The sequence below is a fragment of the Copadichromis virginalis genome, linkage group LG10 (assembly GCF_057382275.1).
Source record: "Copadichromis virginalis isolate Kocher_CV1m ecotype Utaka linkage group LG10, C_Virginalis_male_GT1.1, whole genome shotgun sequence".
NCBI lineage: Eukaryota > Metazoa > Chordata > Actinopteri > Cichliformes > Cichlidae > Copadichromis > Copadichromis virginalis.
The window spans coordinates 12,833,764-12,861,613 of NC_140627.1; the positions used below are offsets into that span (position 1 = coordinate 12,833,764).

General features: G+C 41.8%; 1 protein-coding gene across 2 annotated transcripts; it reads right to left on the reverse strand.

Moving 5' to 3' along the window:
- Positions 1-23: 23 nt before the first annotated feature.
- Positions 24-27,763, reverse strand: nectin3b (nectin cell adhesion molecule 3b). Of its 2 annotated transcripts, XM_085469878.1 has the most exons (8): positions 27,589-27,763; positions 20,953-21,300; positions 19,879-20,178; positions 18,742-18,859; positions 18,314-18,465; positions 7,493-7,637; positions 3,403-3,505; positions 24-3,086 (listed from the first exon to the last, which is right to left on the reverse strand). In XM_085469878.1, the coding sequence occupies exons 1-8, from the start codon at positions 27,665-27,667 to the stop codon at positions 2,922-2,924; spliced, it is 1,410 nt and encodes a 469-aa protein (XP_085326004.1). In that variant the 5' UTR covers positions 27,668-27,763; the 3' UTR covers positions 24-2,921. The 2 variants fall into 2 exon arrangements, with proteins under 2 accessions (XP_085326004.1, XP_085326003.1); XM_085469877.1 differs by lacking the exons at positions 24-3,086; positions 3,403-3,505; positions 7,493-7,637 and adding an exon at positions 11,932-16,026.
- Between the last annotated feature and the right edge of the window lie 87 nt (positions 27,764-27,850).

The window sequence follows — 27,850 nt, forward strand, 5'->3', positions numbered from 1 at the left end:
ACAAACAGTACCATGCAAAACTCTTGAGCTCAACCCCTCGTTTATTTGTTTAAGTAAGTATACATGAAAATACAGTATATAAGGCAAAAACAGTTTGTACAATTCCATTGAACGTGAAAGTCAATATTTGGTAAAACCAACTTTATTCAGTATCGATCAGTCCAAGAGACCTGTTGCAGCTGATTTTTAGTCCATATGTCAGCATTTTCTCCTTGTTTCCCTTCCTTAAGAATGGCTTTTTGACAGCCTCCCCCCACACCCCACCCCACTGAGACCATTTCTGATGAGACTTCAGTGAACAGCAGATGGATCAGCTGAAGCAGAGAAAAACTTCTGAAATCAGATCCATTGTTAAATATCACTTTTAAATGAAAAGAAAGTCTGGCTCCTAGGAAGCAAAACATAAAGAAAGGAGGGGTGACTCTTCACTTTTGCACAGTAGTGTTTAATTAATCAATTTTCCTCCACTGCCTAAGCTAACTTCTTTCATAGTGTATATTTCAGCTGGTGTTATAAAGAATGTAACAACACTCAGTGAGACATGACGGCGGGAGCAATCACAGCACCAGGACTCTGATAGAGAAACATCTAAATGGAATTAATGCATCATTTATTCCATCGCTTGTAGTTTTGTGCTGTGAAAACGACGTCTGTGCCAAAGGGTTAGCAGTTTTCCACTGTGTAAACAGGCTCGACGGTAAGACTGCAGCCACCCAAGTTTTAATTCTCTCTGACAAGGAGCAGCCAAGGGTCGCATTATGTATTCAGTGATGCACACGCTCTATCGGGGGTTGCGCTGACCCATTTGTCCACTAGGTGTTACCCTAGGAAAGTCTTCGCAGGAGCCCGTAACACGAGGACTGATCTAAACAAATCACTGATTTCTTTCAAACATCTCCACCCTCACTGTGGTGTCATTACAACGTGAGCTCTGGCTTTCCACAGCACAAACACCACATCATTGACTCACGGTAATAATAAGAGCTTTTCTCTTTGATGTGGGCGTCACAGTAATTGCAATGTGACTGTGACCTTGAGATGATTTTTATTTCCCTTAAAAAAATAAATAAAACCAAACTCTTTTCGTCACTACAAACTCTTTTTCAAATCTTCAAGGACTTCTTCTCTTGTTTCCCCGTGTCGTGACTCAGAGCTTCCATCTCTCAGAGTGTTTACTTTAAAAAGGTCACTGAACACCCTCATCTGGAGCGTTCTGTCTTCACACAGCAATTCAGTAGACTCTTTCTTCTATTCCTATAGCTTTTCAAGTGGTTTTGATATGTTTCCAACTGAGAACACACTTGGCAACAATATGCACTTTAAATACATACGCCAGTCAAAAAAATAGCTCAAAACCATCTAGTCACAGTGGAGGAATGTGAGCACTACAGCATACACGTATCAGCAGGGAATCCCCTCCCCCCTGCCAAATGTTCTAATGGCACTTTAAAAATATTCTTTCTCTGGCTCCTCACAATAATAATCAGACACTGTATATCCTACAGGATTATGAACTATGTAATCTATTTTAGTTTAACAAAAACAATGCAGGCATCTTTCTTCAGTGCACATGAAACCAAAAAACAGTAATCTGTACTGTTGCATATCGTCGTTTCCCTGATTTGTGGTAGGTTAAGTCTCCACAGGATTACAAATCTACATGTTTTGTTCCTAAAAAAAGAACAGCATCATAACATTACAACCGCACATCACAGGGCTGCGATAGAAGTACTTTAATCCCTTTATGTCTGTGTTGCCAGCTAGAATATTTAGTCTCACTGGACCTCACAGTTTGGTCTGGTGATGTGACTGAGAATATGGATTTATGCTCTCCAACAAAGAAAAAAAAGAAAACTTTATTTTTGCAGGCTAACTCTGACATTAATCTAGTCTCTAACCACTTTTACTCATGTATTGGCATATAAACTGATGCAGTTAGTTCTTCTAAAGCACTTCGGTACCCTAAGTAATACACACTGAGAACTTATAACAAAAGGTAATTAAATGAATAGTTGGACCTTTTGTGAAATGCCCTTTTCCCCCTAGTATCTCTAATTTTGTGCTAAGCTAAGCTAACAGATTGCTGGCTATAGCTACATATTTACTGTATAGACAAGAGTGTGTCACCATAGACTGTATATGAAAGATGGATGTAGCTTTTGCGTTGGAGGAGTGTCTTTAGGAGTGCCTTATTTTTGTTTCTAAGAAAAATGAGAGCCACATATGAGGATATTCCTTTAAAATTTCGATCGAACAGTAGCAGTATAATGTCCTCGTAAGTGGATATCAGGCCCTTGTAGAGCAAAATGTAGTATTTTGGTCTAAATAACCCAAAATGTGATGTCCTCATATGTGGACGCCAGGGTTAAAAATGCTTTTTAACAGCCAGCAAGAAAGCCTGTGATTTCAAAAGAAATCCGGTTTCATAAAAGTCTATGGGAAAGCAGCTGCTGAGCCCTCAGTGAACACTTATCTGATGAGTTTTTAGGCTCTACTTTTCAATCTATGATGATACTAAATAACGTTGTTTGTGTAAATTTTAGTCCCCATTTGTATGAAAAATAAACGCTTTAATGTGAGCCTACTTTGTGACTGACAGGTTTCTACTGTATGAGCTTGCAGTGTCCCTCAGCTTTATATTCAGATCTGCCTGCAACTGTGAGATTTGGTTTAAAGGAGCTAACATGACAATGTCCACCTTCTTTGTACAGTCTACGGGTGACAGCCAGCGTACAGCAGAAAGGATTTATGTTTTAAGGAGAAAAAAAAGCCTGCATATAGAGAGACACTTTCCTCATACACTACCAACCGCTTCCTTCTGTGGACTGATGGCTCTGTGAATCAGGTGAAGCCTATAAGCTCGCTGCTGCTCAGGCAGAGTGACTGCCGGGTGATTGGTGGACTGCGATTGGAACTGTTCCTCACACGTAGTGTTCACGGTGGTTGATGTACACCTGGTCTGTCCCACTCTGATGACACACCCACTCCAGACGGGAGCGCTGATGGGTGGGGCTTTGGGCTCCCCGCCTTGCTGTGGGTGGGTGCTGCCTCTCCGTGACCGCGTGCCTGTGCTCTGCCCTGCGAGTCTGTATATTAAAAGCAAAAAAAACCAAATCATCACCTAAATCATCTTCTATCATCGTCACCCTTTAGGCCTCTATAATGTGTGAGACTCCAAAAAAGGACAGGGAAATAAAAAATTAAACTCTCCAACATATTAAATTAATAAAGCCAAAGAGCCTCCTGCTTAATATAAACAGATTATGACATGAGTTAGCTCGTTGTTACTGCTGCTTGTTGTGACTCAGTGCGCTTCATTCAGTGTTAATAATTGTGGTGTAGAGCTGTCATGATTCACATACGTGACTTTCAGCTGGTTGTAAAAAGAAAGTGGGGTTTTACCTGACACAGCCAGGCCACTTGTGATGCGTGGACTCCCAGAGGAACAGCCGGTGCTCTCTCAGAGTAGGGAGGAGGTGGCTTGTGTGTCGGAGGAAGGTCAATCCTTCAGAGGAAGAAAAAGGGGAAGAAGAAATGTCAATGGAGACAAATTTCAGAGTGGAAAAACACTGTACTCGCAAAGAAACAGAATAAAACGATCAGCGATAGATAAAATCGGTACAAAATCAATTTACTGGATCAAATTTGAAGGGCAGCCACTATAACGAGTTCCTTCTGAGGCATATTGATGTTGTTTATGGTATCCTGCGATAAACTTTGAGATGGATTCACAACAGAAGAGGCAGCAAAATCAACTTGATGTGCAGAGCTTTAAAGATGTGAGAATTTTTTTAGGCGGAGACGATGAAAAACAGACGCTCTGTGGAAAACATCGGAGCCTACAGAGGCCCTGAGGTGCAAAACACAACAACACAAAGGCATAAGATTTCAGAAAACATGGCAGAAAACAACAACAACAACAAAAACAAACAAACAAAAATCACAAAATGATGATGCACTTTTTCGCCTTTTGCTGTGGTTGTGTTTGTCTTGTGTGTTTCGTCAAATAGTTTTTATTATTTGCACCTGAGGGCCACCGTACAGATACTGCATGTCTGAAACTTGATGAAATTTTGCCTCTCTTTTTATTTTTAAATGCATCTTGCAAGTCCTGCAGTTTAATAGTCCTAGACAGGGTATTCCTCGAAGCCCTGGAATCCATTATTACAGATGATTAAATGAAGATGGCTCAGTGTACATGACAGCAGGTGTATGAAAGTGACGGACTTCCACGCGGACGAGTAAATTAGAACATTTTCTGACAGCTGTTCCTCTAAACCCCTGCAAGACGCTGAAGTCAGACTCGCTCCCTCGCTGGCTGAAATCCCCCTGCCTGCTAAACTGAAGCCTAAGAACAAACCTCAGCCATTCACAACACAGCGTCATGACAGGCATCGATTTTCTAACACTGTGTGTCACTTAATGCCGAGTCTCTCTTTCATATTTGGGATTCGAAGTGACCGATTACAGTCAGAGCTTCTCATTGACCCGCCGTCTTACTCTCACGTCTGCGTGTGATGAAGGAGGTGATGAAGCCTCCTCCTCCCCCTACCCACGCCTTGTTCCACTGGGACTTCCAGCCACGGTCACACTTAAGATGCTAAGTTTGTCGTGGCATTGACCAGCCTGACACACGGGCTACATACATTGAACCTGCACCCAGAGGCTGATGGGTTGTTCGTTATTCAAGCCGCACCTTTGAGGCGCAGTTGGGAGCATGTACACTAGATTTCTTCTGACGACGCAGTCGCTGAAATTAGGATGTAAATGTTTACATGGGAGAATAAAATTGGATTGAGGGAACAAATGACTGAGTGTTCTTATTTAGGACGATGACAGAACACATACTTGTGTCCTGGTAATTAAGATAAGATAAGATAAAACTTCATTAATCCCTCGGGTGGGTTCCTCTGGGAAATTCGGTTTCCAAAAGCACAGCACCGACAGAAGTTACAGAACGTGAGCAGAATATTATATATATACACATCTATAAATACAGAGACATATATAAATAAAATATACGAAAGGGATAAATAGAATAAATAGGAATAAGAATACAAGGGAATTGCACATTTCAAGTATTGAAGTCTATTGCACCGTTGACTATTAATAAAAAGCATTGCACAGTGAAGTGAAGAGGCACTACAGCTTAGTTGTTCCCCCCTCCTTTGTCCTCCTGTTTCCCCTCCCTCTCCCCTCCAGAGAGGAGTTAAACAGTCTGATGGCGTGTGGGACAAAGGAGGTTTTTAAGTCTGTTGGTTCTTGTCTTTGGGAGAAGCAACCTGTCACTGAACAGACTCCTCTGGTTGTTTATGGCCGTGTGCAGAGGACGCCCAGCATTGTCCATAATGTCCAGCAGTTTTTTTAGTGTCCTTTTCTCTACCACTGTCACCAGAGTGTCCAGCTTCATGCCGACCACAGAGCTAGCTTTCCTGATCAGTTTTTCCAGCCTGGATGAGTCCTTCTTTGCTGTGCTGCTCCCCCAGCACACCACAGCATAGAAAAGTACTCCAGCAACCACTGACTGGTAAAACATCCTCAGGAGCTTCCTGCAGATGTTAAAAGACCTCAGCCTCCTGACGAAGTACAGTCGGCTTTGGGCTTTTTTATACAGGTGCTCTGTGTTGCATGACCAGTCCAGTTTGTTGTCCACCCACAGCCCGAGGTACTTGTTGACCACCTCCACCTCCTCCCCCTCTATCTGAACCGGCAGTGGACCTTCTCTGGACCTCCCGAAGTCCACAACCAGTTCCTTGGTCTTTGAGGTGTTGAGTTGCAGGTGGTTTGTGTGACTCCATGTGACGAAGTTCCTCACCAGACTTCTGTACTCCTCTTCCTGATCATCCCAGATACACCCCATGATGGCCGTGTCATCTGCAAACTTCTGAATGTGGCATAATTCAGAGTTGTAGCAGAAGTCAGAGGTGTACAGGGTGAAGAGAAGAGGGGACAGCACAGTTCCCTGTGGTGCTCCTGTGCTGCTGACCACAGTGTCAAACGTGATGTCCTTCAGCCTGACGTACTGTGGTCTGTCAGTGAGGTAGTCGGAGATCCAAGCCACCAGGCAGGGGTCCACCTCCATCCTGTTCAGTTTTTCATGGAGCATACAGAGCCGGATGGTATTAAAGGCACTGGAAAAGTCAAGAAACAGGATCCTGACCGTGCCTTTTCCCTTGTCCAGGTGTGAGTGGGCTCTATGTAGGAGGTACAGGATGGCATCCTCCACTCCGACATCCGCCTTGTATGTGAACTGTAGTGGGTCCTGGGATGTTGTACCTGTGGTCGGAGGAGGTTGAGGAAGAGCCGCTCTAGAGTCTTCATAAGATGTGACGTCAGTGCCACCGGTCGGAAGTCATTCAGCTCATTGAGCCGGTTCCTTTTGGGGCCCGGGTCGATGCAGGATGTCTTCCATAGGACGGGCACTCTCCCCAGTCACAGACTGAGATTGAAGACTTGTTGTAGCGGCTCTCCAAGTTCAGCAGCACACGCCTTTAGCATCCTCGGACACACCTTGTCTGGGCCTGCTGCCTTCCTGGGGCGAAGCTTCCTCAGTTGCCTCCTGACCTGATCCACTGTGACACTGGGAGATGATTGGAAGGAGGGGGGAGGATGTCCTGCTGTTGAGAGAGGGGTTGGAGAAGGGGGGTGTCATAGTGTCAGGAAGGGGGGGGGGGGGGAGCGGAGGTAGGAGAGTGGGGGGTTGTGGGCTGGTCAAACCTGTTGAATTACTGCCACTTTTTCCGTGTGTCACTGACATATTTGCAGTGGCTATAAAACCACTAGTATTAAAGAGACTGCAGGACTGCGTTTAGCCCTTATAGCTGCCTAACTTGAGAAATACTTGGAGTGGAGTGTTCATGCTGAATCATACACTAACAGGGATGGATGAGAGGATCAGCCTGCATGCAACCTTGCAGATATGCTCCACAGGTACACGACAATGTTTCTTATATAAGGGGTATTAGGCTTGTGAGCACTGCTGGACACATTAAACATACCTTTTGAGATGCTACATGAACTTCAAAGTCAAAAATAGTGTTAATCAAAACCTCCCAGGCTTCATCTCTGTCTGCAAAAAACATGTATAAGATGCTGCTCAGATCTGTTTTCTTAGAGTATAAAAAACAAAGAAGGCACACACACAAAGATTTTAATGTTGGTCATGGGACTCTGGCAGAGGGTGACCCAGCTCCTCCTGTAAATAATTTAACCTCAGAGTTATTCTTCTTTGCTCTAACATTAACATGAGTGCTGGTGCACTGTACAAAATAGGACAAGGGCTTGCTGCCAAGACAGCAATTATCCGCCACCCCTCAACCTTGTCCCGCAGACTCCCTGCTCCAGGGCGCGCACCGCTGCAGCATTCTCCACAGCAGGAAGGAGCTACTCCCTGAACCCACCGGTGGGCTCCCATCACCTCACACTGTATCATGCAATTAATTAACCAGCTGAGCATGTTCTGCATGCGACATGAGTAATTCGGTCCACTTACACTTTGTCTGTGAAGGCCGGTGGTTGGGCTTTGCGAGCGGTGTGGATCACAATGATGAAGACCACGATGAGGAAGAGAGCGAGGACTGCGCCCATCACAGCTCCTGCCACGGTGATGGAGTTTGACCTCTCTGCTTGAGACTGGTCTGAGACAGAGAGGACAGAGAACAGTCCAGGATACCACCAACAACACAACGATGACAGACCACTAACATCCTGGCAGTGAATGAATCAAAGTGTACACACAGTCAGGCGTCGATTCAAAGATTCTCATTCATAGTCCCAATTTACAACATTTAACCCATAAAGACAATTAGAGTAGAGCAACAGCAGTTTAGACCTAGAGGTAAGGAGAGTAAACTAAGTTGTTCCAGTTTATTTTACTTATCTTATGGAGATAATATTCTGCCCACATTAAAGATCTGACTATAATTAGAAGCACTACTTCTCTAAAAAAAGAAAAAGAAAAAGAGTCAGGAGAAAAATGTCACTGCTCAAAAAGGAAATCAAAACAAAACAAAACCCCTCCGACCTACACTTTGCAGGTCGGCACCCCTTTTTGTTTGTTTTTACTTCACTATATTTGATTGAGCTCTAAGTCACGCGCATGCAAAATGTTTGGAGAAGCCTACCTGATTAGCCTTTATTTAGCCACCCAGCAAATTCTTGTTTAAAACACTACCAGGCATCTCAACAGCTGTGAAGGTTGAAGTTGTCTTTGAAGTAAAGACTGAAATAACAACTTTTGATGCTTTCTGCCTTTTAAATATGGCTGTTTGCTGTTTGTCATTTCAGTAATTCAGATATGTTAGGTTTGGGCTGTTGGTGACAACTTACTCTGAAATCTGAGTTGGAAAGTTGAAATTTTGTGATTCCCAACTCTGCCTTGCAAATTTGTATTCATTATATGCTTATTTCTTTATTTATTCACTTCCAAACTGAAACAAGCATCCTTGAATTTTTAACATGGGTACCACTGTCATTTCTACATGCTGAATATTAAGCTAGTAGGCTAGTATGGGAACAGTTAAGCCCACCATAATGCATTATTGCACTTCTTACAACTTGTCTTGTTAAACAAATAAATTTCATAAATCTGTGACACACTCCTTTACTACTTTTAGATTTGCACACAATAACAAGCTCCCCAAAACTGAGCTTTTTATTGAGCCATTGCACAAACCACAGCTGTGCAATGATCTGATTTTACTTTGTAAAATCAAGTTAAAACTGAGGGTTTTAACCCTTTATTGTTCAGTCCAGACTGAAGTATGCTAAAGGACTACTTGGAGAAAGATTATGCATACTGGAAGCATGATCTTTGGTCAGTTGAAACATGAATAGAGCCCTTTGGCCACAGAGATAAGAGGAGGAGAAGGGTACAACTCAAAGATCGCCGTTCCCACAGTTAAACACGGTGGTGGGAGTATTACACTGTGGGGGACATGTCAGTGCGCCGGGAATTGGGAATCTCATCAAGGTGGAAAGATTTTGGAAAGATGTGGAAAGATTAAATAAACATGGATGTGTGACAATTTCAAAAGAAAACCTCAAGCAGTCAGCAGCAAAACTGGATCTGGCTAATTAGTTTGTCTTCTAACACAGTGGCCTAAAACATGTCACTCCTGGTGAAGAACTACCTCCAGAGGACCAAAATAAATGGTACTGATTGGCCTGCACAAAGCCCTGACTTAAATTGAAAATCTGTGGGGTGAACTGAAAACCAAGGTCCATGCCGTTAGACAATCAAATCTGGAGGAGGTTGAGAGATTCACCAAAGAAGAATGGGGTGGGAATGCTCAGGACCCATGCGTGTTAGTGGCATGTTGGAATTAGGTGTTTAGCAACACTTGGGAAATACTTTTTAGTTTAGTTTTCATAGGGAAACTAATAATGGTTTTCTCATCTGTATATTTCCCAGCAGCTACAAAGACAGTTTCTCTTTTCAAAAGAAAAAAGAAAATAACAAACACTACTGGCCATGAAAAAAAAGTGCTGATACTTTGCTCCCAGTAGCCTTTTACTGTGTCCGAGTCTGTACTGGACAGCCCTGTATTATTGGTATTCATGAAAGGGCTTTTGCAATTTAACTGAGGTATAAAAATGCCATTTAAAAACTCTGTTACTCACTAAAAATTCACTGTCAGGGTTAAAACACTGAATCCATCCGTTGCTTTACCTCAGTCTTGTGTGTGTGTAACAGTATTATCAAAGTGTTGAATTAGCTTTGTTAGAACATATGCTCCATGCTGTCCACAGAGGGGATTAAGGATTAATCGTGATTAGGATGCATTAAACTCGCAAAACAGCAAGCTTTGGCAAATCAGCAGTAATGTATAAAACCAAATGTAGGATACTAAAGGAACTGAAGGACAAAAGGTGACAGAGGAGGCATAAGCATAATGGTCAATTCCCCTTGATTTAGCTCTTGAGAGGGGAAGAAAAAAAAATCAATGTGCTGAGATGAGAAATCTAAATAACAGTTCAATTATGATGCATATTGAACAAGCTGGGATTTCTGAGCTCACCCCCAAAAGTCACTTCTTCCGCCTCCTCCATTCCTGCCGTCCTCTAACGGTTAATAACCATTCGATTACCTTTGATGGCTGCTGAACTATGTCAAGAGCCTCTTGAGTTGATCAAAACGCCTTTAAAAATGTAGTTCATCAAGCCGGCTGCTTTAATGCCTTGTGACAGACATTTTCAGGGGACCTGCACAGGGTGGCTGCTTTAAAGCCACAACGCATGGAGCAGCTGTAGGAGTTCATTAACGGAGGTAGTGTTTCGTGCATGCTTCTAGCTAAGAAATATCGAGACAAATTGTACTCAGAAACAATCCTGCATGTTCCGCCCTGACATTTTCTCCTCATTGTTTTAAATACCATGTATTCTGGGGAGGGGTGGTGGGCCTCGGATTACTGGTGTTAGTGGTGGATCAACTGCCCCACACTGGGATCCGGCTTTTTACCGTCCCTTCTCGAGTCTCTCCCGCTTCAGCACTTCATCACACAAACAATGCTGCTGTGAATCCAGCAGAAGCACATGCTGATCAGTGAGGTCAGTTTCAGACGGACCCTTTCTGGCCAAAACAGAAGTAAGACAGAGCGAGTTGGCCAAACACCGCCCCCCTTCCCACCGATACTTAAGGCTCAGGGGTCACACTATTGCCTAGACAACAGACCCCCCTGGGAAGCAGATGCTGGTGTAATAACGATGGGGGGGGGGGGGGAGGTTAGAGCAGCATTTCAGTATTTTGAGTTTTTGTGATAGTTACAATGTGATGCCACCTCTGCTGGGGAGTTAATATCAAAGTCTCTCCCCTCACTCACAGTTGTCAGAGCTGCATCCCTCTGCGCTGCCTGAGACGTTCGCTCACTCCTTTGTGTCTTATGAAAAGTATCCTTGGAAACTGTTGTGTCGCAGGCAGCGAATCCGCTGATCTTCTGCACGAGTGTCTCAAACAAATTCAAGCATTGGGGGGTGACATCATTACTGCCACCGAGCTGCTTCCCCATGCGTTTTCACACTGCCCTGTTTCAAGGTCAGGATGAGAAACTGCTGTGACCATGATAAGATCTGTAAGAGACAAGACAGGTCAGCTGATGAAGACTTTTATGGCAAGTACGTCTTGAGGACCTAGAGTGCCAGCGCAACACTGAGTCACACTTGTATATGTCCTTATAAGCCAGAAGAGCTCTGTGTAGTGCTGCAGGGAGTAATGGGCCATTTTCAGTCTGTCTGCACGAGCTGTCACAACAGCACAGCCCAGCTCTGAGCTCCACGCAGGCCCCTACTTTGTGTGGCCAGGTAGAGCTCGTAGGACGACAGCCTCCATCAGCAGCTCCAGATGAGCTTGTTGCCATGGGGACAGTCAACGGGCTGGAGAGCAGGGACTTTGGGCCAGTCAGAAACACTCAGCGTTTAATTTTACCAGCTGGTAGACAGTGGGAGAAAGACATGGGGGTGGGAAGGTGGTGGATTTACAAAGGAGAGGTGCTGCAGGGGAGCGCAGGGCCTTTCTGTCCTGAAACAAAGCAAACTAGGACTATTAATGAGGGAACCTCGAGCACATGAGGTGCTGGGTCTCCCCCGACCACAGGAATACCACTGGAGATCAACTGATCAGTATTTAACCAGATGGCAAACGTAATAGGGTAACATCCGAAAGAAATCTTTGTTATTAAAGTGTAATGAGGATCAGTTGAAGTGAAGGAGGGGAAGGAAAAAAAAAAAAAAGGGAATTACATCATTTGTGGTGTCCCACATATGCATACTGGATTTGAGGTGTGTGTGTGTGTGGGGGGGGGGGGAGGTTATGCAGCATTACGCGTTACAGCGCTAGAGATGATGTCATTTATAGATGAACAAAGAGGCTGAGACTGAGCAGTCTGAGTAATAGGAAGCTCAAAAACCTCCAGAGAATAAAAGAAAGAAAAAGAATTCACAGGTGCTAAGGTGCTTTATTGAACTAAAGTATCTCAAAGAGATTGACAAAATAATGTTTGACTGCTTTTGATGACATAAATATTTTCCCTCGTTCAAGAAATGTACATTTTCTGTATATACAAAAAACAACCCACAAAAAAAAGAAAAACCCCCTGAAAAACCAAACCAAACAACATGACTGCAAGGTGCTTTTCATTGACAATTTGAGACTGAAGGTAATTATACATTTCTCTGAATAAAAAAACAAAAACACAAAAAAAACAGTGGCTATACAGAAACCAAAACCCCTGACAGAACAGTACAGAGGATGCAAGTCATTTTACATCCAGATGTATTCAAGCTTTGTTTTTTTTTTTTGTTTCTTAATGCCTTTAGGTTCGGAAACATACTGCGTTTCACTGCCACAAAAGGGCAGAAAGAGTGAATTTGGCACTACGAATTCCTCCTAAAATACAGAATGCAATGAAAATCAAAACCCAGAGGTGACACATCAGGTCATTACATACGCAGGTAAACGATAAACACATTTCTGCTAGATATCTAAGGCACTAGGTGTGTATTTCTCAACAGAAAGTGAAGGGCATTTCTCAAGGTAAGGATATTGATGACTGATCTCTATACAAAATGTCACAGTAAAACTGTACTTCATTAATCCAAGTGCAGGGCTTCAAACTGACGAGCCAAGCAAAAAAAGTCTATCGATCAGAGGAATTTCCGTTTTAGTGCATAGGAGCAAACACAACAAGGGTTTAGGCTACCGTGCTTCCTGTTAGTTTCTGCATTTATGTGAAAGTGACCAGAAGGGCAGACTGAATAGGTGTCAGCAGCGGACCAATACATGTAATTATTCAGTCAAAATGAGGCTACAGGGCTAACAAATGACCAACTGTACATTTCCGTGACACCTCCATTAAAGAGTCATCCAATTTACAAAGACTCACATTCTCAATTACAACCTAGCTGTGCAGACCCCCCCTATAAATGCTTTTTCATTTCAACTACTTTCTACCAAGGAAATTAGTGCAAATTAAAACCTTTCGCGAAAAGAAAACATGCTCAGTTTTCAGAAGTGTGAACATGATTCAACCTTCAGGAAGTCATAGAAATGTGCACCTTCAGTCTATAAATTACTTCTACTGTACAGCATTCAAAAACAACATGAAACACAGTCAGGGGCCAGAGTCTCAGACTGATAGTTACAGTGGCGCATTATCAAATCTCATGACGACAACTGCAGCCGATCCACTGCACAAAATTCACACCCTGACAGAATTTGTGAAGGTTCATTATAACCTAACTAGCTTCGATTTTGACAACTGTTACTCTAATGTTAAAGCATCTTCCTCCCCCCCCCCTATTTCGGGCTACAAAACCCCCGTTTACAACAGTGATGCATTAGTCATTTAAGTAAGCTAATTATCAGTTGTTATCTAGTCGGTAATACGAATGTGAGACACTGTCATCGTCATATATATACACAAGTTAAACAAAGATTTGGCATCTGGCAGAAAATACTGTATAAGTAACCATACTACTAAAGTTGGCAAGTATTCACATCTAGTGTATATGAAAGAAAAGTCAGATCTCTTCCATGCAGTCTGGTGAACATGTGCCAAAATACTCTAATTTTTACGTTTCTACAAAAACCTAAGTTTACCTTTAAATCCATTATAGCTTTGTTTGATTCCTGAACTACTGGGGCTGCAGAGCCCAATGACACTAACACGTACAATGCTTTCTCCGCAGTTTAATCACAGTTCTTGGTATGGCATGTGATTTTTGAGAGTCCTGATTGGCAATAAAAGGTGACTGGTTCTAAATGAATAAAACATGTTTTTGGGGAAAAGAAAAATCATAGGGTGTGTCATTATCATTTAATAGCTACTCAAAGGATAACTGTGTTAAAGATTTAATGATGATGGCAACAAAATATTGTCTCCAACTCCTGTGCTGTGGAGTTTAGTCAAAAGTGCTGATAATCACAGGTGAAAGTGACAACACAGCCATTACAAAAACTACATAACACTTTTAAAAAATTTTTTTTGAGTACCAAATGTTTAAATCGTAAATGAAATGGTGAATATCTGAGCATGCGGCCGCACACTCCAAACAATACATGTCACAGATCTGTGACACAGTCATGTCTTGTTTCTATAGATTACTCACAGTAGACAAACAGTCCAACGTGGTTGAGTGTGGTAGTGTGTACTGGCTGCATGGTTTCTCTGTGCTACAAAATACTAAGAGGCCAGCTTACGGTGGCTCCCATACAGTAGCCTCTTTAAACAATGCCCCTGCTGATGGCGCTCTTGAAATTCCAAGAGTCCTGGTTTAGTGCCAGGCTTAAACTTCTCAAAGAGATCCATTATCATCCGATAGACAACATGATAATGTGGTTAACTAAAGGGAATGTTTAACCTGAAACTCTTCCCAAAAACCAGCAGCTTACATAAGTTCTAATAAAAATGATAAACTAGAGAAATATTTTTCCAGGCTTCAAGGCTTGACCGATATGACAAACCCAGTGTGCTGGCACAGCAGACTGTGCCCCATTCATGTAGCCCTCCTGCCTGCTCTCTCATCACTGGGATAAAAGACGAGCTGAGGACAAGCAGGAGAAACGCTCACAAGGTTTACACAAAATGTGCCAAAACCTTACTGGTCAACTCCTCAAGCTCAGTTCTTCCATTGCGATTTACCTAAGATTTTAGTACAAAACAAAAAAGGTCTGATGACTCAGCAATCCATTACAAAATCCTGCAAAAACAGCAGTTCAATAAATCTTATGACCAAGAGTGTGTTTAGGTAATTAGTCAAAATGGAATTCAGATTTCTCAGGAAGACAAATCCTGTTTTAAATAAACTGATGTACGGCGGCTCAGCTGTGTCTTACTGAAGAAAAATGACCATCTGAATTTTATGGATTTACCTGCAATAACTACATGACATCATCTAATTGCACTAAGAGGCCAGAGTTCATTTAAACAAATGAGTACAAGCAACATGAACACAAAAGGCAGAGTTTGTGAAAAAAAACTCTTCTCTCAGACAATCGTGCGTGATCTTAAAGCCACCGGGGCTTCTGCTCAGTAACACATTAGTTATACTCAATCAGCTGTAGCAGTCCATGTTGTAAGGCTGAGACAACACATACATCGGCTCTTTTGTTAGTCCGCACACGCACCGTCCACAGGCTGCCCACACTCAAAACAGAAATGTATACATTACATCTCAAGTGTCATCCAGGACGCTTGAAAAGAAAAGAAAAAAACAAACAAACAAAAAAAACATGTTAACTACAAAACACACAGAGATGCTGTGTGTGCATACAGAAGAAAATAATGTGTTTTCCCCTAATTTGATAAACAAAACTTTCCAACTCATGTTGCATTTTTTCGTTCCTGCAGAACTAGGTACCTTGTCAAACATACCACTCCCTGCGTGAAATGACTGAGCCATCTTTATGAGATACATAATCACCGTCGGGCCCGCTATCGTAGCAGTCGTCTGACATGTAGGGGGAGCCGTTTCCCTGTAGTTTGGGTGAATGAGGGTATCTGACACATCTGGCCTGCTGTGGACTAGAATACTGTGTGTGTTCATGATGGTGATTCTGTTGATGACTGTGGCGCCTGCTCTCCCTCATTGCCCTAGTGTACCCATTAACAGGATACTCTTCTCCGTTATAGTCACTATGGTGGCGGCGGTCCCGCTCCTGCTTCAGCTGGCGGTCGCCCCACTCCTCTCGATCATGGTCCCGATGCTGAGATCTGCTGCCAGCTTTGGTAGGATGGAGTTCGTGCTGAGTGGGAGCTTTCTGGAGATCATTTGGGCCCAGGTACTGCTTGGTGTAGTAGTTCCCATGAAAGGTCTGCTGCTTCCGTAGGTAACACACACCAACCAGAGACAGCAGCAGCAAGAGGAATAAGGCCCCTCCCACGGCCCCACCCACTATGGAACCAAGATTACTTTCGGGAAGGGCTTCAAGTGTGGGGGAGCTCAGAAGGACGTGGCCCTTATCATCCACAAAAGTGGAGGAGAAGCCAGTTAGGACAGGAGTGGTAATGGTGGAAGGCATGGTGGGAGGATCTAATGGAAGGAAGGAGGGTGAGGGGGGGATAAAGAGTGAAAGACAGAAGCAGAATGTCAATGCCAACTACATTTTGCTAAGAAGGAAGAGGTTGACTAAAACATCTAAAACTATAGCAGAATCAGGTTTGCATATTCCCACTGTTACAGATTAGTAAGTAAATATAAAATTGTATCACAGAGAACAATGGCCTCACCTATTAGATGATGGATTAATGAGAAAAGTTGGATCTAAAAACCTGTCCTAATCACTATATCCTCACTATGTGTATTGTTAAGCATACTCTGATTTTCAGTAATGTCTTTTCAGATGCTCTTAACAATAAAAGCATACTCTCTGCCAACATGGACAGCCGACTACTCATTCTTACTATGCTTATTTGAAAAATGAGTGCATTGTAGAGTAAATTCTGCATGATTGAGTTTGCTTTGTTTCTTTGACCGCAGAAAAACAGGAATGCACACAGATGTCCAGCAATGTCACCACCACACTGCACTGTGTTTCTATGTGGTGTAGTATGCTGTGCTTACATACTCCATTCCACTTGAAATGGAGTTTATTGGGATTGAGTTTACTGTACCTAAGAGTTAGTTTGTATGTACCCAAAAATCATAGCACTAGATCTCTGTAAAGTTCAACGAGACACCACAACATAACAGCTATTCTCTTGTGATCAAAAAAGGAAAAAAGCAGGTGACAGCGATAGCAGACCTGACATGGCTCAAACTGTTACTTAAAATCTTTAAGTTAATGTGCATTCTTTTACTTTGGGCAAATCAGGCCATGCCATGTGTTCAACACTTTGTTTTTCATAGGCTACAACTTTGGGTATTTTTGCTAAATTAAAAAACCCATTGAAAACACTTTTATGGATTTATCTCTATCATAAATCAAAGTCTTTAGAAACTGTCTAAAAGGATCAGGTCATGTTTTCAGCTACTTCTGTATTAATTTAAACTAAAAAATAAAATAAAATATGACAACAGGCTTTGTCCCTGTTGTCCCCTCAATCAATTTGTAACTTCAAAGTATTTGCACATGCTGATGGCAGCTCAGCACATTTTCTACATGCAGAGAGAAACAAGTGACTTGACTACATGATAAGAAACACCAAACGGTACCAGTGATGTCCTTAAAATTCTGCAGTCTGTAGGGGTTATCAATGGTATAAGCAGATTATTTTGGGTATATGTTTTAAATGATCAAGAACATACATTTAAGACCCCACTTTTCAAGTATAAACTTTCACTATTCCACGAATAGAACACCAACCTTAAAATGTAATGGATTAGTGGTTTTTATCCACAAACAGACAAGCCAAAGGCTATAATTATAAGAAGCTAGAGTAATGGAAAAAATCTGAGTCTAAAAGCTTTAATGGTGCTGCAAAATTGCTCTGCCACTTTAACCCTGGTGCCAGGCCAGATGTGAGGCAAAGATTCACATCTGAAAGAGCAAACACATGAACCCGGAGGTCTGTGGTCTCCAAGTATGTGAAATGTACAACTCCATGAAGAGTGAACTGATGAGTACACCCACAACACGACACACACACACACGCACGCACGCATGCACAATGGAGGGTACACCAACATGCATAAGCTTGTGAACACCCGTACAGGTCTCTCAAAGGAAAATGAAATATGAATGATAAATAATAAATAGGAGTTGAAAAGAACTAGTTAATGTTTTATGAATCTGGGACATCATCTCACAGTGAGGCTGCAGGCTTTTGCCTCTCACTGCATGACACATGCAGGGATAAAAGAAACACAGAAAGGAGGCGAGAGAGTGATGAAAAAGGAAATCACATCATAATCAGAACTTCATTCAGAAAGAGAGCTTCCACTGGCAAGACAGATTTTGTGAAACCAAAGGAACATGCTCATCATTCACAACAGAGAGACACGACGCACTCAGATGCCAAGCCAGCAGGACAGAGCAGAGGCAGCGCACTGTGGTCTGAAGAGGCCAAAATTATTTGCAGCTGTTTGGCCCAGGAACTCTCTTTTGAACATCTGGAGGCGTAATGTTAATCAAGCCTAATAAGCATGCAATTAAGACCAAATGTATTAATATCAGTATGAACACAGTGTACCATGGGTGATTACTTGATAAACTGTCAGTATGTACAGAACGAGCGAGAGTGATAGTGTCACATTTCAGTTTGAAGGACAACGACACAGGCACCGATACCCTCTATGACGTGCAAACATGCACAATGCTTCCTAAGGGAAGAGAAGGCACTAGGAGTCAGCTTTGTTCCGGTGTGTATACTCTGCTCACCTTGTATGAGAATACGCACATCCCGACTGCGGAGGTTGATGTCATTGGCAACCTCACACCTGTAAACGCCAGAGTCATTCCGCTGGAGGGGACGCAGGAAAAGCAAAGTGCTGTTTATCATTTCCACCCCTTCAGGCATCTCTCTGTCCAACCTGTGACACACAAGAGACAGAAACCTTAAGACACGCAGAGGGACACACAATTGATTGGGACATTTCATGAGGAAAGCATAATAAATTATCATTTGAAAATTATTTCAAGGATGTGAAAACCTTCATTTTACTGTTTATTTTATATCAAATGTAAAGCTCTCTTACTAAAATATCAGAGTATAATACAACCTAGCTCGATCAGCAATTGGCCCGCTGGGTCAATTTCAATCCCAGACAAACCGTAAACGTTACACACAGACATACGGATACTCATACCTGATCCATCTGAAGTGATGAGCTGGCGGGTTAGCGTTGGCTTTGCACGTCATTTGAACATTTTCCCGGCCTACGTACCAGTCTCCATCATACCCAACGACGGAGATATCAGGAGCAACTGAAGAGAGAGAAAAGCAATTATGTGACATGACCACAAAATGGCCAGACACAGTAAATGGCCTTAGAGAACAGTGCTCCAAGTACAACCATTTTCCTGGTTTGTCTGAAGCATTATAGAGAGTCTGAGGTCAGTAATGGGCTAAAGACATAAGCTTGCAAATATGCACTAAGATGCTAGATAATCTATAAACATAATCTGCAGAGAGAAGCAAACATTCATGAGTGCTTGTATATTGCAACGTTTTTCACAATCCTAAAAGAACCATCAACACTACACAACTGCAACCATGAAACAGTGTCCCCCCCATTTTTACCGGTTTACCGTTTTCATTTGCACATTCATTATGAAAATAATGTAACTGAAATATTGTGTTGACATTGCACAAATATATTCATTAAGGTGCTCACAAGGTTTCTGAGAAGTCATCTGCACCACCCTGGCTCTTCTGCTGGTATGCATTTGTTTCACACAAATATACTATTACAAAGTAAAAGATTTTGTTACATGCAAAAATTGTTGCCACATTTTTTCCACTGTTGCATTCAGTGAATGAGCAGAAAATCCTTTATAGTTACCATATGTCACAAAGCAGTAAATCAGAGCAAAGAAAAAAAAAAGTATCTGTCAAACAAAGACTTTGGAGGTGGTCACTTTACTCTTTTCCTAAGTTGGTAGCACATGTTACGTAGCGAAATAGCTGTACTACGCTGAGTACATTTACTGTGGCATCTATGGGATTTGACTGGAAGAGAACACTTTCTAGACAACGAATATTAAAACATAATCAGCTTTTTGGAGTTTGTGTTTTTTTTTTTTTTAAATTTAGTGAAGCTGTGACACCACAAGTGCAATGGGTAACTGGTTTAATGATTATCGCAATCTTACAGCACAAAATCTTCTCTTACTAACTTACTAACTCTGGCAGGAACAGAATTATTAAACACATTCTTCACATATTTATTATTCTTTCAGTTTTTAATTTGTTAGCCCACACCAATCACTCACAAGGCACTTACACTGCACATTGAGCTGGTAGGGGATCCTGAAGTCATTCTGCAGAGCTGGGTGGCGGACCACGCAAGTGAGTGTGTTGCCCTGAACATGACGTGTAGGCTGCCAGATGTAACGCACTTGTGTGTTGGTAGTACCATTGGGTTCATCAAATAGCTGCACCTCTGACTGGCCAAAAAGGTTGGACTCCCAGGACACTTCAGCAGGTGGTCTGGCTCGCTCAGCGATGCAAGTAGCGACCACAGTTTCATTGCCACCATCAATCAGTGCAGTTGAACCAGCAGACACGTAAACCTTCGGCTCCACTGAAAACAGAATCAACAGAGACAACAGTAAAGACTTTGAGGTTGCTTTACTGAGTTTCAAATGTTTACAGTACACTGATATTTTTCCTGCTTAATTAATTGCATTTTATTCCTTTTTGTCCAAGTTAATGTTAGCAGCTAGACCTGTGATCTGTTCTGTGAAAACAAAGAACACTCTGGGCATTGAGAACGCAGAGTAACTAATTAAATGACTCTCAAAAGACCGCAATTCTGCAATGTGTGATATATTGGAGGACGATCTATGATGATCCTGTGGATTTCTGTTTTACGTTTGTTGGCTTCTATTCACTTCACTATAATAATGGCAACAGCAAACATACATAAAGTACTATTCTGTTAAATAATATCACAAGACATGACAATTTGTTTTATAAATGCAACACAAAACTAGAAACACAAGATTTAACCTGCACATAAAAGCTTTCTATGCAAGCATCAGGAGTAGATGCTGACTAAATTCGTTTTTTCTGTCTTTTTCTGGACCTTTTCAGTGTATTCAATGCATGATTGCACATTTTGTAGAGTACAGCATTTGTTCACGCACGAGGGAGGACACATTACCTACATTGAACATTTGAACACAAAAGAGCATAAATATTAAAGATCAAAAAACAAACTTTCCTCCCAAAAAGATTTGGACAGAAACATAAAAACTGAATAATTGATCTAATTATTTTATCTCTACCAAAAACCGCCTAAAGGAAAGCCAGTGTTTTCTCAAGAAAAGTATATCAAATGAAGACACACACTTACCAAGTACACTGACTGTGGTGGATGCTTGAGTATTTCCCAGAGGAAATGTGGCTACCTTACAGGTATAGATCCCGACATCAGCAAAGCCCACGTTTTCCAGTACGATGGTGGCATCATGGGAGGAGGGTGAGCGGAAATACAAACGATGGATGAATTCTGGAGGGATGGAGGTGCCAAACTCCGGGTTGTACACAGCCACTGTGACAGAGCCTGAAGGCAGACGGCGCTCCCAGGAACTCTGAGTAAGAGTAAGGTTTGTGCCAACCTCCACCCTGCATTCTAATGTCACATTCTTCCCCAGCACGGCACTCACTCTTTTAGGCACCACCACCTGGCTGCACCACACACCTGCCAAAGAGACACACAAAATAACACTGATATACAAATCACCTTGTTAATTTGTAAACAAGGGTTTAAGGACACCTGCTGAAGTGTCCTGGGAGTCCAACCTTTTTGGCCAGTCAGAGGTGCAGCTATTTGATGAACCCAATGGTACTAGCTATTAATAACTATTTTTGTGTTGTTTTTGAATTCTTAACTGGCGAAACTTCAAGCAACTAAAGACGGAAAAACAAATGAGTACAGAATCCAGAGCCATTGTGCTCAAACTATGTGGGAATTCAAAAATACTATCATACCTCCATTGAGAAGAGGGTATTTCTGGTGTTACTTCTGGCTTTACTAGTTTAAAAAAAAAAATCAATTTAATATCTATACAGAACTATCTGACATCTGTGGGTATCAGACTAGAATCCCAACTTGATCCTACCACAGCAGACACTCGGATCTTCAACAAATAATACAGTTTACTGTGTGATTCAGTGTTCCCATTGATGAGTTTGTTTTGTCTCTACAGTGTTCCTCCTCCTGACCTGAATTCAGGACTTCAAAGCAGGCTGCCTGTATGCGTTTTGTCCAAATATAACTAACCCATGCACTCTGTCACCTGCGCTTGTCAGAAATGTGGCATGTCTTGAAAGCAGGAGCTCAGTGTTGTGGAAGGTCAAAGAAATATGAAGACAACAGACTGCGACCGGGCAGGGAGAGAAGGAGGAAATGGAAAGGAAAAAAAAAGGAAACGGTGAAGGGAAGAGATATGCTAACATGATGACATCATCGATGAGAGAAGAGAAAGCTGAGCGTGAGGAAAAGCAAGAGAGAAGTCATATAAAACACAGGGGAAGGAAATGCACCATCAGGATTCCTGTACAAAAAAGAGGAATTACTGGTTTAAAAATAAAAAAATAAATAAACACAACACTGCAGGACTGCCAATGCCTTCAACTACGCTAATTGCAACAAGCTGCCAGCAGGAAGACATCATCATAAATCAAAACCTGCTTGGCAACAGACTTCAAATATTCTATTGTTGTTTTGCCAAAAAATAGCTCCGTCTCTGACCAATCTCCCTCAAAAAGGCCCAAGGAATTTTTCCTACCCCTACAATATGAGAAGCAAATATCTGTTTTCTAATGTTACCGTCACTGGAGCCCTTTGAGTTGTGTAACAACACTGTACTTATTTATCAGTTTTTCTAGTTTTCACTAAAATTTAAGATTCATTTAATTACAAGTTAATCATTAGGACTTCCAGATGACAGACGACTCTTGTAATCAAAGTTAAGTTGCTTATAATGTGACTTTGTCATTATGACATAGAATAATCTACCTTACAAACTGCAGTATAGATTGTTGTGCCCTTAGCGTTTCTTTGTTTGCACTTTTGGCTGAAAACATAGATATGTAGCTATATTCGAGAAACAGGATGACATGTAAAGTAGGGGAACTGACAGGCAATTTAAGAACTTTAATATGCTATGAACACTTTAAACTAGGAAGTGTGTCATCAATGAGAGTTTCGCTTTGGAAACAAAATGGAAAATGAATTTGCTTACACTTTTCCTTGTCATCAGAAATATCCTGATATAATTTAGGGCCTATGTCACTGACCCTCGGTTGCAATCAGGTCCACGTGTTGGTTCTTCAGGCGCTAAAATAATGGGTTCTGAAACCTTCTGGCGAGCACTGCTCTGTAGCAACATTTGTGTAACGGCTCGTTTGTCTCCCTGTGTTTATTTCCCTCAAAGTCCAAAATTTTCCAAACAGCGCTCCTTCTGTTTTATTTATCAATCAAAACCATTTGGAGAGACTCTGTTTGCCATCTGTTTAACATACTGCTAGTTGACTGGAGAGAATGGAACAAGTCACTTGAAAAGAATCGCACCAAGAGTCAGTGAGAGGGCAGCATGGTGTGTGTGTGTGTGTGTCTGTGTATGTAATAGACCAAGAAAACCTGCTGGAACTGGTGCATCAATACTCAGGATAAATATAATGGAAAAATACTGGTGACTGCCAGCGCTACCCCTCAGTCTCCTATGTTATCAGTCTCAAAGTCCTACGTTTTTCTCAAGTTATCACATCCACAAGATTTCACTGAGATTTAAAATTGTCCAAGATCTTTAATAGATGCACTTACTGTATCAATTTGAAAATCCTACATGACTTTGTTCTTGAGTTAATGTATTCACAAGAATTTCAGAAATCTTGACCGTTAACCTTGAGATCGATGTCACTGAGGTTTAAACTCATCTGAGATTTTTATTAGAAAGACCTATGGCATCAATTTGAAAATTCTACGTCGCCACATTCGAGTTATTGCATTCACAAACTTGGGTGACGACAATACCCCATCAGCCTTTTATGGCTGACGGATACAAAATGACATTATCTCATCGAAGCTCAAACATTTGTGAATTATTTATCTACTCGTATTAAGAAACTAACAACATTTTCATATTGCTTTCAAATATTACTATGATTTAATCATTACCATTAAGCTCATTACATGGAGGTTTGCTGCCATCTGAAGCCAGTTTTCTGTCAAACAATGCTACACTACTCTGGAGAGAGTAAAATGATTCATTAAAAGCGTGACTGTAAGCTATGTCTATTCCTTTCTACAAGCATACTGAGCTTATTCACAAATGGAAGGCACCACATGTTTATGCAAATAAGAAAAAATTACAAATACAAGATGGATAAGGATGACTGCGAACCAACCATCAGCAGGCGAGCTACTCTAAAACAGGCGTATGCCCTATTTCGCCTAACACACAGTTAACAACTTCCTCAAGGGAGGAAAAGCTGTTCAGAACATAAAAGAATACCCCACAGCAAATGTTTGCTATTCGTTCAGATGCTCAAATTAATTAGAAAGTTCCCCCAAACAGAGCATCTTCGAAACAAGGGAAAGCCATTTAATTTGACACGAGATGCATGTCACCACAACAAGGTTTAGAAATAAATATCAATATTGATTAATACATTGTGTGAAATGCCAGACTGTAACTACAGTACAGCACACTGTAAACAAACCTTTTCCTGGAGTTAAAAGAAAGCTCGTTGTACAAGCTTTTGAATGACTTGACTAAATTGCATGAGTGAAGGCATAGTGAAGGAAGAAAGCAGCACTTTTCCTGCACTGAATGTGTAATGGAGAGGTATAGCGACTGCATTAAATTTTTATTCGTGACATGACGACAACCTTACATAAGCGTGCCCTCGTTTTCTCCAACTCGGAGTAAAAAAAGAAAAAAAAAAAGTGAAGAGAAAGTCTATCAAATCTTATGTGAAGTCTATCTTCACATAATAGCGATTCCTTCCCTCTCCTTTTGATGCTCTCAGACAGCCAAAAGAAAGTGTTTTTTTTTTTGATCTTGCAATCCTTAAATCCTCAGAAAGAGCAGAATCTTCAGACACTTTCAGTTTGCTTTGCAAATTCAACACAGTCTCTCATTGACACAGAGCAGAAAACAGATTATAGATATCCTGGCATCAAGGACACACTGCTCCCGTGGGACATTCTGCTACTCATTCTCACTTTATTGGGCATTACATGTGTGGCAGCAATATCTTGGTACAGGACACCATGTCTTGTTAAAAGTGGAAATCACAATATAATAGGTGATGGTTATAGAACTGAAGATGGAAATCCAGTTTTGTAGAGAGGGACATGAGTGCATTAAACACCTGTTTAATAAGCTGATCTTAACCCATAGTCACATCAACTTCTTACTTCAAATTACTCCGTCTTAAAATGGCTGTCCATCAGTGGTGAATCAGCAGGAGCTATTCAAGTTCAACACTGAGCTAATCTTTGTGTGCAATTTGCAGTGTTTTTCTTTTAACTCCAGGAGAACGTTTGGAGAATGTCTTGTAAAGTTACATTTTTATGTTGCCTGTACAAATCCAACACCACAATTGAAAATAAAACAATGAATGAATATTGAATGTTTCATATTAAACTGAAACCTTGAATATTAAACTTGAAAATGCTGCCATAAACACCATATTCAAACACATACACATAATAATGGCAGTTGCCTAATAATTATGAGAAGCACTTTGCTCACCCTAAAAAAAATAAATAAAAGATAAATAAACAAAGCACAGATAAACCTATTGTGTGTGCCATTTGAAGTCAAAATTTCTGAATTTCCAGTTAGAATTTTATTTTTGATATACATTTTTTGTGCTTTGAGCCTTTATTGTGATAGGCCAGTGAAGAGAAGGCAGGAAAGAAACACCCAGCAGAAGATGGGCAGTACATAATCTCAAGGTTGACTTTGAACCCGGGTTTCTGCATTTGCCTTATGGCATCAACCCACTGGGTATGGCTAGTGATGCATGAATGGCTCTATGTTGCCGTTTTCCCTTGCTTTTTACTACAGGAACATGTTCAACTCTGGAGTGGTGTCACTCCCATCTCTGATATCCAAGTCAAATGGGACACATCATTAGTCATGGTGAAAACTGTGCAGAGCATTGCTGCAACTGATGGCTACAGCCGCAGTTCCCACACAATAAAAGTAACTGTTTCAGAATCACAACATGTTGATGACAGCACATTGTTACAAGTTTAAAATTTATGTGACCACTCTGTGATATGCCCACATGCCTCTCTCTGAGGTGCTAAGCTAAGTTTGAGGCCTCCTGTTTGTTCTGGAAGCTTTGCAGAATAGTTGGCATGATGATTTTGGCTGTTGAACCCGATTATCTGAAGCTCAAGCACAAATTATCTTGATTGTGGGGTCCTACCTCGGAATGTGCCTTCAGAGGTGTGACTAGCCCACAGTAAAGGCAAAGAGTCTGTTTTACTGAAATCAGTATATGCCCAATCCATATTCCAGTCACAAAAACATTATTTTTCTACAAAACTACAAGAGAAAGCCTGATTTCCATACATGACTCTTGGTGTATTTTTTCAAACACATAGCACCAGACCTGTTGCTGAACTTGTACTTAACACTTCTGCTCCACATGTTGTTATGACATCTATGATAGGTCTGGTTACTTTTTATTTTTATTCATCATATTTTATGTTTATTTCCCTTTAAGGCCTAAACATTATTAGCCATAAATGTATATGCATCTATTTTGCATTCAACAAAGACAAGGTCAACCTTCTCATTGAAATGTACCGCAGTCTTAGAGTGAGTCAGTAAACTCATGTCAGGTCTTTAGAGAGTTATGGAGCTTCACTGTGTTTTGGTGTAGTGTAGGAGACCAGAGCTTTCTTTGGTCTGCTTGCAAAACTACAAGAGTCCCTCTGCTATCAAAACAGGGATATGGTGCTGGTGTGTCCACACAGGTAGCCTACAGTGGCATGTGTACCTGCTTTTTTGTTCCCCCCTCTAAGCAGTGTATACATCTACTTTGTTGATGCGTTTAGTCAGTCTCATGGCCCTTTAGATATGGAAAGATTGCTGAGTGAAGTAAAGTGCTTGCTCTGATTCACTCTAGCTCGGGATACCTGGCTGCAGCTCATCATTATTCTTGGGCATGACAAAGATTTAATTATAGATGTTCAACTGGAAAAAAAAAAGTATATTTTGTGCAGATAGTTTTAGCATCATACTTGATTAAAGCAGTTTAGAGGCAGGGTTAGAGCTACACTGTCATATTCGTGCTTTTGAGTCAACACTTAGCACAAAGTTGGCGTGCTTCAGGGTGGAGTCAGGAAACTCCCCACTCCCTGATTAAACCATAATGAGCTCAGGCTCCTCTGCAGGCACATGGTGGCTGACCCTCATCCCGACCTGATGATGAGGGGGGCGGGGGGAGTGCTGCGCTAGCATTGTCCTCTCTGGTGACACGACTTGAAGTTCCTCAACATTTCTGCACGAGCAGCTGGCGTGACATACTTCACTGCATCATGTTACTTTAACAGAAACTGTTTCGGGAGCTAATATGGCTGCCACTGAGTCTGCAGTGACCTAAGTGTAGGCTGTGTAGCGGACGGTATATCTGACTGACTATCACCGCTCGCGCTCCTCGGCGGTTTCTCCGGACTGTTTCTATGGCAGCCCGGGTTCGCACCAGCATCCGCTGTGGTGGCGCTGGCTAGCTACTACTCCCGAGGCGTCGGAGTGAACTTGTAACCAAGTTTGGGGCTTTAAATGCCACCGGCTAAACTTGCTAGACTTGCGGCTTCAAATAAGCACGCGGCGGCAGCTAGTTTTGCCGACTGAAATTTATCCGTGATGCGCGAGACACTCACGCAGGCTCCTCACAAAACTTCTCTGTAACGTTGGTAGGACCCCCCAAAAATCACCACACACACAAAATCAGCACTCACCTGTAATACTGAACAAAAGGAGGAATAATGCAACCTTCCTCTGCTGTCTGAAGTAACTCCTTTGAGAAGACGGTAACATTTTCAAAAGCCGTGGAGCCTTCTACCACAGGACCAAAGCGTAGGATGCATGCCAATCTAACAGTATGTGCGGAACAGTGGAACCTCCTCAGCAACAACTCCGAACTGCATGCGGACTGTACCATCTATGATCGTGGAGCGGGGAGACTGGGGGCTCACCTGACAATTGATGTAAATGGTAATT